The 16,935-nt window shown below is 41.1% G+C and overlaps 1 protein-coding gene across 1 annotated transcript in view; it reads right to left on the reverse strand.

The window, feature by feature from the left end:
• The window catches only part of Synj2bp (synaptojanin 2 binding protein), a 33,334-nt gene extending 16,665 nt beyond the window's left edge, over nucleotides 1–16,669 (reverse strand). Inside the window, exon 1 of the mRNA XM_059279960.1 lies at nucleotides 16,455–16,669. Within this exon, the coding sequence (XP_059135943.1) occupies nucleotides 16,455–16,518 (64 nt within the window). The 5' untranslated portion in view covers nucleotides 16,519–16,669. The remainder of the gene's footprint in view (nucleotides 1–16,454) is intronic.
• Nucleotides 16,670–16,935: the final 266 nt, after the last annotated feature.

Genomic DNA, 16,935 nt, shown 5'->3' on the forward strand with positions numbered 1-16,935 from the left:
GCCTTCTTTGTTAGCTTACTGGATTCAGTTCTACTGGGATTCAGGTGTCATTTAGGTATGAGTGGCATTAGACTATTGTTTTATACTGTCCCACTTCAATTAAAAGCTGGCTCTACAGTTAGGATATGGCTCCCGCTCCTCTAGACCCAAGCATGCTTGTTTAAAAGGTTTCCTCCAAAATCTCTGTCCCATATCATGCAAGCCACCTGCTATGTGACAGAAAGGAAAGCAAAACAAGATTAAGGGACAGACTATTCCCAGTGGGGACTATTGCTACTTATCTCATACACTTTGATTTTGTTCTCTAAAACTTTTGCTAAGGTATAAATCTTGCCTCAAAGATCTGTAAGCATACTGGGTAAAGTTACAAGTCTGAAAAACATGTAACACTGGGGCTAATAGTTAAAAATCCATACTTAGGTAATCTTAAAGGAACCATGTGGTATGATGCCATTTTAGGATAAACCAACCAAGGAGAAACAACTCCTAGCAATGAAGCCCAAACCAAATAATTCCTCCACTATTTTCTATCACACTAGTGAACCTTCCCTTATCAGCCTTCTCTTTCTTTATAGTTTCCCTTTCTCCCTCCTCAGCAACAGGTTGCCCACCCAGTCAGGGCTGAGTAAGTGGCATTAAAGCAGAGCACTCCACTATCATGTAAGGCCTTGCTCTATGAAAACAGATTGTATATCCAATATATTACTGAATATTACAACCTCACTTTCCATGTTGTTTATATGATCCTTGCTAACAATCTTCTTCAAGAGGAGCATACGCAAGTCTGGGACCAGGCTATGGCAGTCCCCGATGAAGACCCTGAATGGGATTACAATACCCCAGGAGGTATCCTAGCTAGGAATCAATTTATAACTTGCCTCCTGGCCAGCATCCACAAGGCTGCCCTTAAGGTGGTAAATTATGAAAAAGTCCAAGGAGTCATCCAGGAAAAGCACAAAAACCAACTCAATTCCTAGACCACTTTACAAAGGCCCTCTTGCAATATCCTAATCTGGATCTTGAGACCCCAGATGGGAAACAGCTCCTTATGACCTACTTCTCCCAGAATTTCCCTGATATTAGGGCCAAACTCAAACATCTAGGGAGAAGACCCCTGACTCCACAGGCAGAAGTCTTCACTGTGGCCTTCAAGGTTTACCATGGGACAGAGGAAAAAGCCCCAAACCAAAAACACCTAATGACGGCTTAGGCCTCTCAGCTGACCAAGGCAAAAGCCCAGGCTCCCTGGTCTCCTAAAGCCCGAGAACCTCTGTGTCCTTGTTTCAAATGTAGTCAGGAGGGTCACTGGACCTGGGCCTGTCCGAACCCTCGTAAACCACCCAGACCATGTCCAAGGTGCCATCCAGAAGGGCACTGGGGTATTGACTGCCCCCATATCCCTTGCGGCATGGGAACATCAAGCCCAGATCAACCTTCATCTGACCTCCTTGGTCTGGCCATGAACGACTGAGGGGGCCCGGGCTCCCTTGGCCTGACCACCACCATCTCTGACAGGGAGCCTCAGGTGGTTATCACAGTATCGGGGCAATTATCTCCCTCCTTATGGACACTGGGCCCACTTCTTTGGTCCTGACAAAGTTCTGACGATCCACCTCTCCTTCTCATTCCTCTATTTTTGGAGTAAGAAGACAGCCCTACCAGGCTCACCAAACCCCAGGACTTAGCAGTATCTTGAGGGGGTATTTCCCCTACCAATTCCTTCCTAATGGTGCCAACCTGTCCCATCCTCCTGATGGGAAAGAACCTCCTAGGCAATGTGGGAGCCTCTATTCCTTTTGCTCCCCCAATCCTCTTGACCCCAGGCTCACCAGCCATTCCCTTCCTCCTCCTCCTCCTAACCACACGATCTGACACACCTCTTCTCTTCCAACCTCTCAGGTAGATCCCTAGGTATGGGACACCTAAAACCCCTCTATAGCCAAACATCACAGCCCTTATCATTCAACTACAAAACCCCACCAAATATATAACCCTGGCTCAGTATCCACTTTCTTTCCAAAGCCTCAGGGGACCTAAGCCTCTCATCTCTGACCTAAGAATCTTCTGCCCCCCACTTCTCCCTTTAAAACCCCTATACTTGCAGTTATAAAAACCAATGGAACCTACCACTTGGTTCAGGATCTCTGACTTACCAACTCAACAGTAGTTTCCCTTCAGCCTGTACTGCCCATGTGTAACGTGAATCACTAAATGGTCTTCTTAATAAAAAAAAAAACCCAGAGCCAGATATTGGGGTGAAAACTGAGAGATCAGAGAAACAGAACAAGCCACTGCCAATCTCATCTCGCCAACTTCTCAGCTGATCTTGTGTCCTCAGCTGAAAACCTCTGAGTCCTCACTGGAATGGGTCTTAGCTAAACTGCTGCTAAAAAGTCTCTAGTGCCTGGTCCTCGTGCCTTATATACCTTTCTGCTTCCTGCTATCACTTCCTGGGATTAAAGGCATGTGTCCTTCCCAAGCAAAGACACGAGATCTCAAGTGCTGGAATTAAAGGTGTGTGCCACCACACCTGGCTCTGTTCCCAGTGTGGCTTTGAACTTACAGAGATCCAGACGGATCTTGGCCTACCGAATAATAGGATTAAAGGTGTATGTACTACCACTGTCTGGCCTCTGTGTATAATCTAGTGGCTGGCTCTGTCCTCTGATGCCCAGATAAGTTTATTAGGGTACACTATTAGGGTACACAATATATCACCACACCCATGTCTTAACATTTCAAAATGACTCAAGTTGCTGATTGGACCCTTAAGATGTGTGCAGACCGTTTGTTTCTGCTGGCTTCTGCTATCCATCGTATTTGGTTCCAAATTCTTCAGCTGCTTCTTCCTCCACCTGCTCTAACAATCCATCTCTCCTCACCTACTTGGTAAACGTCCTCTCACTGGCTCCTGAATCCTGCTCCACACTGCAGGGCCTCACCACGTGGTCAACTATTGGAACATCCCTGTTTTCTGGCCGCCTCCCCCTAGGAGCTGCCTGCTAAGCCCCCACAGCTTCTTTAAGCCCTTCTGGACCTCTGTGACCTATTGTCTCTCAGTTCCCACCTGGAGCTTATAGAAACTCCGGAGTTCACGTTGTGACCCTTCCCCTCTTCCTCCATGGACTCTAATTTTATTAAAGCCTCTCTTTAGCCTTAGTACAGTTCAAACAGCCAAAACTGGCATTCTCAATTTTCCATGATGACAACTTCTGCCACTGCATAAACAAATGATCCAAAATTCTCTTATATCTAAACTTGCTTCTCTATTTCTTCTTACCTACACCTATCTGGGGCAGCTCTTACATACGGATGCTTATCATTCAAGAGACCCTCACCTATAATCTGTAACAGCCTGTCCTAATAGGGTTACGCTATATCAGGCTGTCAAAGGCTGATTCAGTCCCTTATAATTCCCCTATCTATCTTCCCTTCACTGGGGCTTATCACCTATGTATATTTTCTCTATTCTTGTATGATAATTCCAGTCCTGAAAACAAAAATCATAAAAACAAGGTTTATGACAGAATTTTTTAAAAAAAAGTATTTGTTGCCGGGCGGTGGTGGCGCACGCCTTTAATCCCAGCACTCGGGAGGCAGAACCAGGCGGATCTCTGTGAGTTCAAGGCCAGCCTGGACTATCAAGTGAGTTCCAGGAAAGGCGCAAAGCTACACAAAGAAACCCTGTCTCGAAAAAACAAAAAAAACCAAAACAAAACAAAAAAAAAAGTATTTGTTTAAAAGGTATTAACACTGTACCTTCATGTACTCATATAGGAACGTACAAATATTATAAAGATCTAAGAATGTGAAAGCTTAAGTAAGTTTTAAAGGTATAAGAAGGTGTTATGTAAATGAAAGTTCTGAAGGTATAATTAAGTATTTTAAAGTGTCATGTAAATGAAAGTTCTGGAGTTATAAGAAAGTGATTTAAGGCATGTTCATGAAAGTTCTGAAAGTGTAAGAAAGTGACTTAGGATGATGGAAAATGTTTCAGTTTTCTTTCCCCCTCTATACTGTTGTTAAATCTATACTTATTGGTTCAACCAGACCACTTGTATGGTGGGGTCTGGAGACTACTCATCAGCAGGTTGCCAAAAGGAGATAGTTATTCCTGTGACACCCAAATCAACTTCTAAAACACTGGTCCTCTATTCCTTCTTTCTCTGTGATCAAACCAGAGATGACTGTCGACATTGGCCAGATGTAGGCTGTCCTTAGCCGACCTATAAAAGATAAGATCCGACAACTTCAGACACACCTTCAAAAACCTAAGAAACAGCTTGCTGCCTCTGGCCAGTGGATCACTGACAGTCCAATATCAAAGTGGATGCTGCCCTTCCCACCCCTCTTTTCCTTCTCTTCTTAATCCTACTAGTTGCACCCTGCCTTATAAAATTCTTGTCTAGATTTCTTCAACACAGATCCAAGAGATTTCTAACCAGACTTTTAACCAGTTACTATTACAGGATTACCAGTCCCTAGCTATGGAGCCAGAGACCTGCAGCACCTGGTTACATCCTGATGATGAAGATCAAGATTGCCCAAAGAACCTCGATGCCCTGATTTAGCAGGAAGTAGTCTAATGATAACATCACCCCCTTTCCTGTGACCCGATCGTTTATTAATAAAATACAAAAAAGGGGGAGATGTAAGCCCCTCGAGCCACTTGGGTGGCCCAGGTTCCACCCACAGAATAACTTCCCTAACTGCTGGACCCTGCCCCCACCCTGTACAGGAATCGCCAGGCCCTTTCCCCTAGGACCGCTAACTGCCAAGTTCCACCTACAGAACACTCTAACTAACTGCCCTAACTGCTGGACGCTGGCCCCACCCTGCAGAGTAAAAAGCCCAATCTCTGGACATGAAATCCCACCATCTCCACCCTGGAAAACTCCACCCTGAAAAGGTCCACTCCCTTCCCAAGAAGCTCTATATAAGCCCTCTATCCTGTTCAGTTTGCTGCTGTTTCTTGCTTGAGCAAAGGCAGCCACCCTCCTGGTTTTTTCCTTCTCAATAAATCTCATGTGTAAGGTTTGTTGTGTGGTGTGACTTTGTGGTATTCCTTAGCTTCCAGATGCCAGGATACCTTTCCATTCAAGCTGCAATGCTTATACATTCTACATGCATACTGTCTCATTTAATCTTCTTACCAAACATATTAAGTATTATTTGGTATTTTACAGATGAATATTTTTATTTTATTAAACTATAATTACATCATTTCCCCCTTCTTTTTCTCCCTTCCCTCCTCCCATGTACCCCTCACCTCACTGCCTTAAAAATCCATGTGGCCTCCTCTTCTTTAACCATTGCTATTACATATACATATAAACTAACAAATATAACTTGCTGAGTCTGTTCAGTGTTGTCTGCATGTATAATGTTTCTAGCGCCTACCACCTGCTACTGGATAACCAATCAAGAGCCTCAACCCTGGGAATGACTAATTCTCCCTCTCTCAGCAGTTATCAAATTGCCTGTGGCTCTTCAGGTAGGGGTAGAGTTCCATAAGATTTCCCCAGTCACACTGGCATGTCAACTGGTGTCACTGGTTAAAACACAAACAACTGACTATGAGGTGCCTAGCCCCATTGATACATCGGCATCCCAACCCTGACAACTAAGGCTCAGGGGACATTTCAAAAGAAGGGGCATAAAAACTGTAAGAGCAGACAACCAGTAAGTCTGCTGTGAGGTTGCTTCTTCTAAATACAGCTGGGAAGCCACACCCATGGAACCTCCCAGGATCCCCTGAATATCACTCCCCTTTTCTGTTTCCAGTGTTCAAGGCCTCTTTTCTAAGGTTACATGCAAGCAGCTCTTGCCCCACTAAAGTCTATTCTAGATAGAGCAGTTGTAAGGGCAGGCACTATTTAAGCACTTTAAATATTATTATTATTATTATTATTGGTAAAGTGCTTAGAAATACCTGGTGCAGTATTAACATTATAAAGATATAAAACAAAAGTAAAAGTATATAATCTTCAAGTATATAAGTAAGTTCTAATAATACTTGGAACAGACATATAAAGAGAAGTAACTTGTACCAAGTCTCGTTATTACATGGTTAAGCTTAATCGGCATTCAGTCATTCTGATTCTTTCTTCCACCAAAGGAGCAAGATAATATCTGGGGCAAAATGATAGTACAGATTAATACAGCGATATCACGGTCAAGATTGACAGTGGACTAAATAAATGAGAGTACGCAAAGACTCATTCTGATTTTTAAATACTATATTCTTCTATTTTGACACTCAGTTCTCTGTGACTAGTACAGAAACTTGTCCCCACAGTAGCTGCTCAATAAATATATATGAATAGAAAATAGATGGCTCACATGAGCAATTCAGGAGGTTAAATAATTAAGGCATTTTAAATCCAAATAATTACATTCTTTAGAGAAACTCTGTTCCTAATATAAAATGTCTCTTGTTTGTTACTTACTGAGGAACCTGCCTGACTCCATTTTGAAGGCAGGAGCCATTATGCTGTATTGTTAAAAATAAGTTTCTATTAACTAAGTTGCTCTTTGTTTCCTGGAACCTGACCTTACCCAACTCATGACCTTGACTTGTTTTTGTGAATACCTTTACCCTCCCTGACCGTGCCTGAACCTTCCCTAATCACATGGTAACTACATGATGGTTTGTTTTTTGTTTGTGAGATTTTTCTGTATTTCCTTATTGTCCCATTGTCTCTCTTCTGTAAGACTACTCATGATTTTACTCCTTAAAAGGGGCCCAAGAAATGGATTCAGGGCTGCTCTCTTTAACCTGACTTAGGAAGCAGTCACCGGCCAGCTCTTGGTACGCCCTAACAAAAAAATCAAGTTTGCTTCAAATTTGGCTCAAATTGTGGTAGTGGTCTTATTCTCGCTGTTGGGATTAACACTTAGAATTATAGTAATGAATGCACTGACAAATAAAGAAAACCTTTAACCTCAGAGAACAGAAAGATGAGGCAACCATTAAAAAGCATTACACACATGATTGGTCCTTCCTTATCCCATCTTCCTGGTATCTCATCTGATGGGCTAAAGAAAGTACAGCCTAGCAAAGATGTTTGAAGGTACTATCTTTCCAAATAGGCAGTATAAACTCTTTCCATGGTTCTGAAAGCTTGTTTCAACTATCTTGGTAAACATAATTATTCTCTTACTTCATAATAAACAACTGACTAGGTACTGAATTTATGCATTTCATCTATTAGACCATGTTTCCCCTGGCCCTCTTATTTTCCACAAAGAAATTATGTAATCTCTTTAGTTTTGCCTCCTATAACAATCTGGACCCATTTTACTACGACTGCCTTTTTTCATTTTTTAAATTAAAATATAATCACAACACTCCCTACTTTCCTTTCCTCCCTCCAACCCCTTCCATGTATACCTCCCTACCACTACCTTTCAAATCCATGGCCTCTTTTTCTTTAACTGTGGAACTAACATCCTTTCAATCTTTTTCTACTACTTCTTACTCAACATATAGTAAACTTTATATGTAGGGGACATGAAACCATAGTTTGTGGTACAAGGGGAGAATAACATTATCTAACTTCTTTCCAAAACACCTGCTAAAGGCATTTATAGTTATTGGTACCCTCCAACCCCATGGTGTACCACTGAATCTGAATCTATAAGAAATAGAACATATCTTATGAGAATTCACAGGTCTTACATTCCTTTTCTTACAAGGGGGTACTTTTAGCACATGTCCATCATTACTCTCGGTCATGGTCTAGTTATGTTTTCCCCCAAGGACTCACGTACCACAGTTGCCAGACTGTGCCATTAGTGGCAAGTGGTAAAGAGGTAGGACCTAATGATAAAGTTATGTCACTGAAGGGGAATGCCCTTTCAAGGAAATAGTTAGACTCTCTTCTCTGCCTCTTAGCTTCCATGAAATGAACAACTTTCTTATATACTCATTATAAGACTAAAAGCAACAGAGCTTACAGACAAAGGCTGAAACCATGAACCAAAATGAACCTTCCCTCCATGTAAATTATTGATATCAGGAATTTTTGTCACAGTTGTAGAAAGCTAAGGCATTCTCCTATCATACTGCAAAACTATTAGAACCAGAGATGATTTCTTGTTCTATATTATAGTATTTGCAATTCCTAGTCATAATGTAGATACATATTGAACACAGTTTTACTTTATTTTTCTAATCCTGTGAAAGCAACAATTCTGATTCAATTTCCTTTGATATTGCATTTAATCAAATATAATCACTGGCCACTTTTCTGCTTAGTAAAATGTTTCTATAGTTTAGCACCAAAGAGCTTGCTTTTCTATTTATCCCAAATAATGCCTAGATATATTACTTTAACATTTTTTCTTAAGAATTTCTTCTTAGATCTGATCCTTAACATAATCTCAAAAGACATAATTATATATTTCTCTCTTTTGCAGGGCTCTCCAGCCATTCCTTCCTCTTGTTTATGACACCTTAGCTGTTTCCTACGTCCAACCTTTCAGTGTTTCTTAACTGCATCTAGTGAAGACCACTGTTTGACTTTGAAAGCTGGACAGTGGCATTATTAGTTCTCTTAAAAGTATCCCATTATAATATTCTACATCTATTAGTTTGGTAATTGCACTTACTGACCACTTTGTGTCACAAACTAAATAAAGCACTAGGAAAACAAAAATAAAATACATGTTCTTTTTCTAACAGTTGTGTTGTTTAGACAAGGTATCACTACATTGCACTGACTAGCAATGTAGACCAGGCAGGATTTGAACTCACAGAGACCTGCCTGCCTCTGCCTTTGCCTCCCAAGTGCTAGAATTAAAGCCATGCACTACCATTCCTAGTGAAATATATGTTCTTTTAAAAAAAAAAAAAAAAAAAAGGATGCTTCAAAGTGAAGTACAGAGACAAGATACAAGCAAAAAAGCAAATAATAATGACCAAACCTACAGTATTTAGTCTGGATTTTAATTCCACACAGTCCAAATCTGCCCCAGAGAGCTATGTGACAATAGAATTCAAGGTTTCTTCATTTGTAAAATGGAGATAACCATTCTACCTGTTCCTTACTGGACAGAAGGGGGCTTTGGCAATACATGGAAGGCAATCTACAATTCATATATGACATTGATAATAAGGCGGCTTCTAGCCTGGGTAAAGACAACTTCCAGAAATGATTCTTAAGCTCAGTCTTAACCACTGAAGAGGAAGAGGAAGATATTAAGATGGAATCTAAGGGAAAAACTGATTCCACAGTTACACTGCATATTCTCCACAATTCAATCTCTACTTACCTCAGCAATTTCTCTCTTGAATCTCCTAAAGTTCTCCTATATTCAGACTTATTTATTCACTGATCTCTTAGAAATACATTTTTCTAATTTTCTTCTTGTTATTATGGCTAAAGCTATTATCACCCCTGACCCTGGCACTAAAACCTGTCCTACTATAAAGCTACTAAGTTCAATCTTCTTTAAACTATCAAAAGGGCCCATAGCTCTTTTCCAGTATGAAGTCTGGGATGGTTTATCTTTATTGTTGATTGTATTTAAAATCACCTAGGAAGCAAACTTCTGGCTGTATTTATGAGAGTGTGCCTGGAAACATTAACAGAAAGGAAGGCTTGTCCTGAATGAAGGCCTGGGATCTAAATAAACTCTGAATGAAAAGGAAAACAGTGAGCAGAATGCCAGCATTCTTCTCTCCCTCTCCTAACTGTGGAGGGAATATTACCAGCCACCTCAAGTTCCTGTTCTTGGGCCTTTCCTGCCATGATGGATGTTGCCCTCAAACTATAAACCAAAATATACCCTTCCTTCCCTAAACCATTTTTGTCAATATTTTGCAATAGTGATGAGAAAAACAATACAGGGTCAGACTGGCATGCTCTTCCATGCATCCCTCTTCATTTGCTTTCCTGCTACATACATACCCTCACAGTCCTTAATCACATGAATATATGCAATGAGATTTAACCCTCTGCATGTGAATACTATGTCTCTATTGTACTATAAATTCCATACAGGGCTAAATTTCCTACAGTCAGAGAAAACAGAGCAAACATATAACACTCTAGTCTCCAGTCTATTAAATGGATGCAGAAAGGAACAAATCAGAAAACTGTTAGCAATAACTGCAGTTAGTGGTTAGGTGACGCACATGACTGAAAAATCCTAAGTACTTTGATGTAATGTTCTGTTTTCAGGTTCTCACCCTGATGTGCCTGCAGCTCTACCAACATCAAAACCTACAAACTTTCTCTGCAATGGATTTTTCAAGTCTTTTTGCATGCATCAAATCCCTGGAGGATATAAGGCATGCTATAACAAAATCAAAGCCAGGGGAAAGGTCAACAATCAATTTCTTAGGTGTTGGGAGGAAATACCTGGTACAAGAGAATCAACAGACCTAGAGTAGAATCTTCTGATTCTTACTGGCCTTAGATCTTGGGAAAGTCTTTAACTTCCCTAAGATAATGTCTCAATTTAATCTGATAGTGCAGATTAAATACCTACTACTTCGGGGTTCCATTAAGAACTAAATAAGCCTATGTGACTATAAACAGAGACTCATTTTGCCAGGACAAAATATAAAATACAAGTACAAAATATACAGTAATTAATACACTTCCAGAAAGATACTTCCTTAACTATTCTTTATGAAAGTATTATGTTAACTATCCCTTCCTTTGAAAGGCCTCTAAAGACTATAGGAAAATGGAGTGTTTCTTCTTCCCTCTCTAAAGATGGCAGTCTGGGAGTAACTTGCTGAAACACACTGGTCCCTTATGTCTGAATATTGGAATCCTAATATTACTCAGTTGCAGTAGAATTGTCTTTGTGCTCAATCTCTGGTACAAAGAATAAGTTAGATTAGTCTTGTCATATTGCTTAGAGTAATGAGTCTTTACAACTTTAAGATCTCTAAATTTGATATAGGAAAAAGTGAGAGTTTTCAAGTACAACCAAGCTGAACTTGTTCATAAAGGATAAAAGATGAACTGTTCAACCTTTGAAAGCACTTGATATTATGACTACTGCCTTTAACAATTCTTTAGATCACCAGCTAATTGAAAACTGGCAGAACCTGGAAACTAGAGAAATAGCAGCTCAGCAGTTAAGAGCATCTGCTGCTCTTGCAGAGGACCCGGGTTCAGTCCCCAGAACCCACCCATATAGCTCACAACCACCTATAATTCCAGTTTCAGGGTTTTATCACCCTCCTCTGGCTTCTGTGAGCACCAGGCACACACATGGTGAACATACTAATGCAGACAAAACACTCACACAGATTAAAACATTTGTAAATCTTTTTTAAAATGACAAATTAATTAAAATAACATAAGGAATGAGCCCAAGAACAAAAGCAGCACAGCCTTCTGAATCAAAGACTGCCAAGACCTTTCTTACAATGACGAGGAAGGAAGCACAGGACAAAGGCCACACTACATGCCATTTCCCTTTCACTACTTAGACACTCATTTCATTGTTGTCATTTTCCCAGGATTGTGGATTTGTTTGTCTGTTTTTTCAATAGGTTCATTTGCCTTACAAAACTGCAAATATCCAAGATTCTTGTCTGACATCATTCTGGCACAAAGAGGTAATCATACACACCTTCACCCAGTAAAACCAGACAATGCTGCCTATAAACAGAACTGTATACGTAGAATCAGAGGCTTCTCATATTTCTCCTGTAGAAAGACTCCCATAGCACTATCAAAATTACACACTTTTTAGTGGTAATTACTGACTTCTTCTCTGTGTATCTTCATGATGTCACCATGAAGATTCTGAGACCAACAGTGCCACAGACCAGGAACTAGTTCTGGGAAGTGATAAGCAGGAACTTGAAACCTTTCCTTGTTTACTGAACCAACAAACATCCAATGATTATTTTTAGCAAGTTCAATTCTAAACTTGTAATTACTTTTTCTTAGGAAGTGCTATGATTTACATCAATATAATGGTTAATCTTGGTTTTCAATTTTACTAGATCTGGAATCAACTAGGAGATTAACCACGAACGAACATGTAAGTGATTTTCAAGTGTAGGCAGTACCTTCCAATGTCAACCAGATATGCAGTCCAAGGGAAAAAGCTTCCTTTTAAAGCCTTATTTCCTTCACACTTCCCTGGTGAGTTTAATCACCCTATTGGTCGAGACCATCTCCCCTACTGCTGCTGCCTCTGCTGCTTCTTCTATCTGTCTTCTATTTCTTCCCTTCTATCAGAATCCAGTGTCTTTGGGCTTCCAGTATGGATTAAAGGTCAGGGGCTCCCTAGGAATCCTCCAGATCTTCAGCACCAGATTGGTATCTGCTGAGGCATGGACTGAGTAGCTACCAGGTTCTCAACCTCTTCATTGGGCAAACAAGCACTGTTGGACTACTCAGACCTTATCAAGTATGACCATCTAATAAATCTCCCTTTTAATATACATATTCATTCTATTGATTCTATTCCTCTAAAGAAACCTGACTAATAACAATGACTAATATTTGGAAATACTTATGAAAATTCCAGAAGCTACTCAATGGATAAATACATTCTTTATTTTTTTTTTTAAGATTTATTTATTATGTATACAGAAGGCGGCGCAAGATCTCATTACAAATGGTTGTGAGCCACCACGTGGTTGCTGGGAATTGAACTCAGGACCTCTGGAAGAGTAGTCAGTGCTCTTAACCTCTGAGCCATCTCTCCAGCCCACATTCTTTATTTTTAAACAAATAACTATACAACACAGAAATTAAATTGCTTTTGTGTAAAAACACGTTACCTAGATATAATTATTCCTCTTATTTAATAGTCTCTAAAACTAGAAACTTTAGATCTGTAAGATCAATGCTTAGAAATCAGACAATGCCCACTTAAATATCCAAAAGTTCAGTGATATTATGTTGAATTAAGTGCTTAAAGCAAAAATAATATCAGAAATCTGCTCTCATTGGAAGACCCTAGAAATACTGTGGTACTACTGCAAAGAGACTATATCAAAATACATTAGGTTCTTGCCAGAAGGCAAGAAAAAAACCTCAAGCATCATAAAAAGTAGTATCATGGAGCCGGGCAGTGGTGGCGCACACCTTTAATCCCAGCACTCGGGAGGCAGAGCCAAGTGGATCTCTGTGAGTTTGAGGCCAGCCTGGACAACCAAGTGAGTTCCAGGAAAGGCACAAAGCTACACAGAGAAACCCTGTCTCGAAAAACCAAAAAAAAAAAAAAAGAAAAAGTAGTATCATGGTAGGATATTTAGGTTAAAGAACTTGATGCCTTTATGGACTTGTAAAGCAATTAGATCCTAAGAAAAAGAAGTATCAAAAGATGAAAAGTACATAAAAATAGACTTTTAAAGATCTGAGGCTGCTGGGTGAGATGGCTCAGTGGTAGAAGTACTTGCCACCAAGTTGACAACCTGATTTCAATCCCAGGGACCCATTTGATAGAAGGAGAAAACTGACTCCTGAAAGTTGTCCTCTGAGCTCTACAGGCCCTTTGCCCTGAGAGGATGACAGAGTTGCAGCCATCTTAGAGAAGGGTCAGACTGGGGGCAACAGGCCCTGGGAAACCCACCAGAGGATGTGCTGCCCCTCCACCCCTAAGCCCTGGGAAACCCACCAGATTAGACTGGGGGCAGCAGACCCTGGGAAACCCAGCAGAAGATTAGACTAGGGGCAGCAGGCCCTGGGAAACTCAGAGGATGTGCTGTCCCCTAGACCCAGACAATTAAGAGCCACATAAAAAAATGAATTCCAGACATTTCCTGCCATAACCTAAAGGATATGATAGATTATATACCATAGCTGTTAGAGGGAGCAAGTTTCCTACAGATAAGAAATGGGATGTCTAGTTGTCAGAGAAAGTGGGCCTGCTAATGATATAGATACGATGACATAAACTGCTAGAAGAGATGGCAATTTCCTTGCAGCTGCAGCTCTCCAGTCAGTTCAAACCAAGAATCACCAATTACCTGTAGTAAGCACCAATCCTGAGCCTGTAACTATATAGAGCTGGAACTCCCCTAGACCCCCCAACCGTAACCACTATAAAAATCCTATCCTGTTACTGTGTGGGGTCCCTCTCACTCCACCGCTGTGACAGACAAGGGGCCCAGGTTTGAACTCATGACTGAGAAGACTCTTTGCTTCAGATCAGTTTCTTAGTGGTCTTTGGGGACATCAGACTTTGGGTGCAACCGCACCACACACAAATAACTAAATAAATATAATAAAATCCATTTCTACCATGTTAGCCTTAAAAATCATTGATATTGAGAGAAGAAGTGTATAAAATAAGAAAATTCAAGACACTTGGGCACATTGAAAAGCCTTTGAACTAGTTTCTGAGCTTATCTTAGGTTTCTGGTGCTAGGACAAAACACCATGACACAAGCAACTACAGAATGAAAGGATTTATTTAATCTTACACTTTCAAGTAACAGTCTATTATGAAAAGAAATCAGGGCAGGAACTCAAGGCAGGAGCCCGGAGACAGGAACTGAAGGGGTGCTGCTTACTGGCTTGATCCTCATGACTTACTCAGCCTGCTTTCTTACAATCCAGGACCACCTGCTCAGGGTAGCACTCACTGCCCACAGTGAGCTGGATCCTCCCACATCAATCATCAACCAAGAAAATGTCCCCACAGGCTTGCCAGGCATTTTCTCAATTGAAGTTTCTCTTCCCAGATAATTCTAGCTTCTGCCAAGCTGACAAAAAAAAAAAAAAAAAAAAAAAAAAACCCAACCAGGACAGAGCTTCTACATAAACCACAAAGATTAGCAGTGAGTTACTCCCATAAATAGGATCTGTAGCAACGCCCGAGTTACTACCCATTCACCATGTCCGAGCCAGGGGCTGAGGATTAAAAAGAGAGACAAGACAGCGGGTCATTCGTCTCAGTAGAATGCCCTTTATTGAAGGAGGGAAGAGGCCTTAAGTACAGACTTACAGTACAGTGGAAGAACCTGGGAGGGCAAAAGTAAACTACAGATGTTTTACATTCTAGCATTACACCAATATGCAGGATACGCAAACAAGGAACCTTCAGTAAGCTGTTTAGGAGGAATGAAACCAGCAGGGAATTAGCATAGAGAGGACATCTGATCAAGGTCAGCAAGCAAGGCAACAGCTCCCCAAAAACAGGGGCCAGGGCCCAACAAAGACCAACTTTCAATTTTCTCATAACAGGAAGACAAAAAGTATGACTAATTCTGAAAGTTGTGCTTTATACAGAATAATCTATCAGTAGTGAGTAAGCTATTGCAAACTTGTAGATGAGAAAAGTTGACAGAGTATTCTAAGTAGAATAGAAATTCACAGTAACCAACGATTTATTCAACTCTTCTAATACAGTATTTAGCAGAACTTACTAAGGTCTGTCTAGACATTCATTCACTAATGATAACAATAGTAGCAAATAAACACTGCTTGCCATATGTTAAGACAATGTTCTAAATATTTCCCAGGGAGTAACTGGCTTCACCCTAACACTATATGTGAAACACTATGCATTTCATAACCATCTCCATTCTACAGAGAAGAAACTATAGCATATATCAATTAAATTACTCTGCCAATAAATTAAAACCAGCCAGACAAACAAACAAAAAACTAGTAAGATGTTAGATCAAAAACTTGGCCCTAAGTGGCTAACCCTAAACCTAAACTGTTAGAGCCATAAAGAAAACAGCAAAGATCAAGGGAGACGGTAGCACTCGTAGTAATGTCAAAAGGCCAGCCCAACCACGAGCATCCATGAGGAAGACCGCACCGCGGGGCTGAGTGGGAGGGGAACTTTCCTGTCAGAATAACATGAAGTGTTTAAAGAACTGTTTAATCCATACTGAATCCAAATCCCTAATCATGGGACTAGAAAAATAGCATTTTCATTTTAATTTGTTTATTAAAGAAAAGTAAAAGCAAAAAAAGTCCAAATAATTCTGGGGTGGCGCTAGGTCTGGAAACTTCTGTAATAGTTAAATCCTCCTGCTTTAGCATTCCAGCTGAAACTGTAAATTAATTTCCCAGAAATGCAGACAGGGTCCCTAGCACCAGGGAAATTGCCATGCACTCAGAAAAACCACACCGTTTATTGCTCTCCTTTTTACCTGAACGGGCCCACAGAGAAACAAGAAGGATGCGGGCACCTGAATAACGGATGTGGCGTCTACTACAGGCTGACTAAACAGCGGGCGTTTTTCTAGACTTTCCGACTACTACACCAGCAGGAAGAAACCCTTCCTGGCCATAAACGCCTGTGGTAATTCGACTGGGTCGTGAAGCGGAGTCCCAGGGTCCGTTAACTAGCAAAAAAAAAAAAAAAAAAAAAAAAAATGGACTCTTGCTCCGTGCCCGAGAGCGTTCCTGGACGCGACTCGATCGGGCCGGCCTGCTCTCCAGCCAGGTAAACCGGGTTCCAAAAACCAACCAACCAGCTCAGCAATTACTCCCTCCAAGTCCCGCGCCTACCCGAGGGTCCTCTCGTCAGGTTGATCTCTTCCTCAGTGACTAAATAATCCACCCGTCCGTTCATGTCTGACAGCTCTCCGGGCGGAAGCCCGGGGTCAGCTGGTGCCCCGCGCAGGTGAAGGTGAATCAAACTCCACGCCGCGTCCCCAGCATAGCTTTTACAGTTTCCTCGGCCGCCGGACCGGAAGAGGAAACCGTGGACACTGGGAGCGCGGAGGATGCTGGGAGTGGTGGTTCCCCGCGCCCACCAGCATTTTCTTGTTACTTCGCCCCCGGCCTCAAGGCAGATCCTGGGGAGCCATGAGAAAGGTACAATGCTGGCCTACGGTGGGAAAGCGTGTGGGAAGGGGGGCACGGAGAGAGGGTAATAAAGTTATGGGACATAATTAGATTGATACTGTTGGCACTTTAAATAACATCTCCACAAATGTTAAAATTTAAAAAAATGTAAAAATAAATAATATCCACAAATGTGAAAACA

The sequence above is a fragment of the Peromyscus eremicus genome, chromosome 14 (assembly GCF_949786415.1).
Source record: "Peromyscus eremicus chromosome 14, PerEre_H2_v1, whole genome shotgun sequence".
Lineage (NCBI taxonomy): Eukaryota > Metazoa > Chordata > Mammalia > Rodentia > Cricetidae > Peromyscus > Peromyscus eremicus.